This window comes from Bufo gargarizans, chromosome 4 (genome assembly GCF_014858855.1).
Source record: "Bufo gargarizans isolate SCDJY-AF-19 chromosome 4, ASM1485885v1, whole genome shotgun sequence".
Taxonomy (NCBI): Eukaryota; Metazoa; Chordata; class Amphibia; order Anura; family Bufonidae; genus Bufo; species Bufo gargarizans.
The window spans coordinates 52,643,865-52,647,305 of record NC_058083.1 but is presented as its reverse complement, the minus strand read 5'-3'; the positions used below and the strand labels follow the sequence as shown (position 1 = coordinate 52,647,305).

Below are 3,441 nucleotides of genomic sequence, written 5' to 3'. Positions count from 1 at the left end.
CAGAGGGCGCTGTAATCATGACTTTATTAGTTGCATAGTGTTATGACAAGACTATTCGCTGTTGTGAGTGAATAGTCATGTCATAACACTATGCAACTAATAGAGGGAACTGTTCATGAGAGATTCTGCTCATTTGCATCTCTTTCTCATATGCCTATGTTTATGCAAATTCGTTTTTACATGACAAAACTTTATAGAAAGGTTATTGAATATTATGTTAAGACAATCAGAAAACTTTTTGTCTCCCTAATGATATTGATCTAGGTGTGCAGGTCCACCCAAGCCATCCAACAGATGTGAAGTAACTTTGAGGCTCACTGGCTCTCAGTCAGATGAGAGCTGGTTTAGAATAGCTCATAGTGCATGATGCTGCCATTGTAAGGTATGCTGGCTGTTATCTGTCTTATGGATTGTTGGATGGCTTGCACATACCTGGCTTTTGGCATATAGCCTTTGTGTGGTTGTCTATTGTATTTTGTACATAATAGGCGTCTAAGATGCATCCAGCTATCCTCTTAATGCTGTTGTCAAACTATTTTGATGGGGTTTCCATCAATTTCTAGCCTTTTATTATGAACTAGACACCCTCTTCTGGGGCCTGGGGTTCTCCCATTGCCTTCTATTGTGTTAAATTGTATTCGAGCACCCAAATTATTTGGCTGAGCACTCCAATCTGCCGAGCATAGCGATGTTCGAGCCGAACAGCAGTTTGGCCGAGCATGCTTGGTCATCACTAAAGAAAAACTTTTTTGCTACAAAAACTCTTATGCTACAACTATGTGTTACTCTATTAACGGATTATGACCAATATTGCGATTATATGATCATATCACAAGCATTAACCTATTTAACGGGATCCCTAATTTTTATGCAATTTTTATACAGATGTTATTTGTATGCAAGTGTTATATGTTATTAACTATGTGTCACTAAATGATGTGTTATCCATTTAAAATTTTTCATAATTTAATAAATCTATATAGCATTTTTTAAGCTAAAGCTTTGTTATACATACTCTATCCAGATATTTTTAGTGCCCTTTCAAACCCTGGTTTCTACTTCAAATTTTCCATATTGGCATTGGGTGTTGCCGTTGAAACTGAGCACCTGATTCATGTTGTGAAGTAGAGTGAGCCACTACAAAACTACAAGTACTAAATTCTCTTTTAGGCTTTCATTGATCTTTTTGATTTCTTCGGTTTAGGGTGCTCCATGGGTGTCTGAATCTTTTGTTTCACAACTTGACTATGGGGTATAAGACAGGCAGTACGTCAACATTTCTGTCTGCTCCAGAAAACTGGTTTCCCCCCATATTTCTAGATTTCTTATAAGGTCTTATTCCAAGGTTAAGCCCTGTTGTGTCAAGTTCATCAAGAACTTTTTGAAAGATTCCTTAACGTCCCTGTTATTGAGACTGTAGATTAAAGGGTTCAACATTGGGGATACAATAACATAAAATATAGAGCTATATTTCTCCTGATCTGTGGAGTACATGGATGAAGGACCAAAATACATCAGCATAACCGTACCAAAGTACAAAGCCACCACAGCTAGATGGGACGTACAGGTGGAGAAAGCTTTAGACCTTCCAGCAGAGCGAATCTTCAGTACAGAGGAGATGATAAAGCCATAAGATAGTAAGATAAGCATAAGAGGAATGAGGAGAGTGATAAAACTGATGAAAAATACCAGATTTTCATGGGAAGAGATGCTCTCACATGATAGTTTGATGATAGCCAGCATCTCACACATGAAATGGTTAATCTGGTTGTAGCATATTATAAGTGGTGAGAAAAGTGATGGGAAAATACAAAGCATAAAGCTTGAGAATAATACTAGTGAGGTCAGTCTATAACAAATGCTCCATCGCATAATAATAGAGTAGTGGAGAGGTCGGCATATGGCGATGTACCGGTCGTAAGCCATCACTGCAAGGAGCTGACACTCAGACCCTTCTACTTGGAGGATGACGTAAATTTGAATGCAACAAGCAAGTCTCGAAATTGTCCTCTCACTGGAGAAGAGATCTGTTAATAACCTTGGCAAAACAGTAGAAGAATAACACAAGTCAAGAATGGATAGCATGCAAAGGAAAAAGTACATGGGTTTGTGCAACTTGGGGTTGATGATGACCATAAGGATTATAAGGCAGTTTCCAACAGTGGTCACTATGTAGATGACTAAAAATAAGATGAAAAGCCCAATATTTATCTTCATGTTCATAGTAAATCCAAGTAGAATGAATTCTGTGATGATGGTTTGGTTCTTGGACTCCATCCCATGAGGTTCAGCTAAAATGATAATATAATAGTTTCTGTAGAAATTTCTGGAGAAACATAGAGCGATTTGATACAAACAATTTTTTATATCCTCTTAGTGTAAGGTCCAATTAGAGTCCATATCTTGGCTTTACTACCTAGACTTACTAAACCGGTTTCAGGTTTCAGTAGCTGTCGGCCAAAAATTATTTTGAAAGCTGACCCACCAACCACCACACTCCACTGATGCATAATGACACTTGGCGCATGCTTATCCTACCCTCCAGCCAAAAATTATATTTAGTCTCATCATTTTCCAGCATCAATGCCTATCAACCGTTCCAGAGGCCAGATGCTATTCCATCTACTTTTATGAGTTGTCCAATTGACAGCTTATAATAGTAACAAGGGGTTGTTGGGGGAAATCCCTTTAACAGACGTATATTTTAAATTTACAGGATCTCTAAAAGGTCATCATACACCTTATATAAAAGCAGATTGATGGTTGAGCAATAGTTGAATGAGCTGAAGGATGAAACTGAGCAGGTGCTTCCATCTCAGTGAACAGGACAGATAAATTAGAAAAAGAGCAAGCAGCAGGTGGCGCTATACAGATAGATTTCATTGAATAACACTGTGACTATACTACATTTTAATTACATGCCATGACAAAATTATTCAGATCCAGGTGTTGGTTTGAAAAATGTAGAATATTTTTAATCTTGCCAAAAAATGGACATTCTGTCAAGGAGAGCTAAATCTCATGTGTTTACTGCTATAAAAGAAGAGACACCAGAAGGGTCTGTAATACTTACAGTTCTCGAAGACTGATCACTGTTAAAGGGTTTCTGTCACCAGATGTAACCCTATCAAGATAGCTGACATTAGGGATGTGCTAATGTCAGCTAAACCTAATGAGCCTATTCCTACTTTTATCTATGCCTCAGAAATCAAATTTTATAGTATACTAATTAGCCTCTAGGAGCAGGGGTGGGGGGGGGGATGTTGTTCCTGCTCCTGGAGGCTTCGTTCTCCCACCTTTGTCGCCTCCCTCCAAGTCCTGATTGACAGGGCCAGGCAGCGCTTGCATCTGTCTGCCAGCCTTGTGCTCTGGTGAAATCTCCCGCCGTTCAGTATTCGGAGCAGGCGCGGTGAAGAAGCTGGCAGCCTGCGAGCGTCTTTC

At 39.1% G+C, this 3,441-nt stretch overlaps 1 protein-coding gene across 1 annotated transcript; it reads right to left on the bottom strand.

The window, feature by feature from the left end:
* Window positions 1-1,335: 1,335 nt before the first annotated feature.
* Window positions 1,336-2,277, bottom strand: LOC122935181 (putative olfactory receptor 2W6). Its single transcript, XM_044290946.1, has one exon. The coding sequence runs from the start codon at window positions 2,275-2,277 to the stop codon at window positions 1,336-1,338; it is 942 nt and encodes a 313-aa protein (XP_044146881.1).
* Between the last annotated feature and the right edge of the window lie 1,164 nt (window positions 2,278-3,441).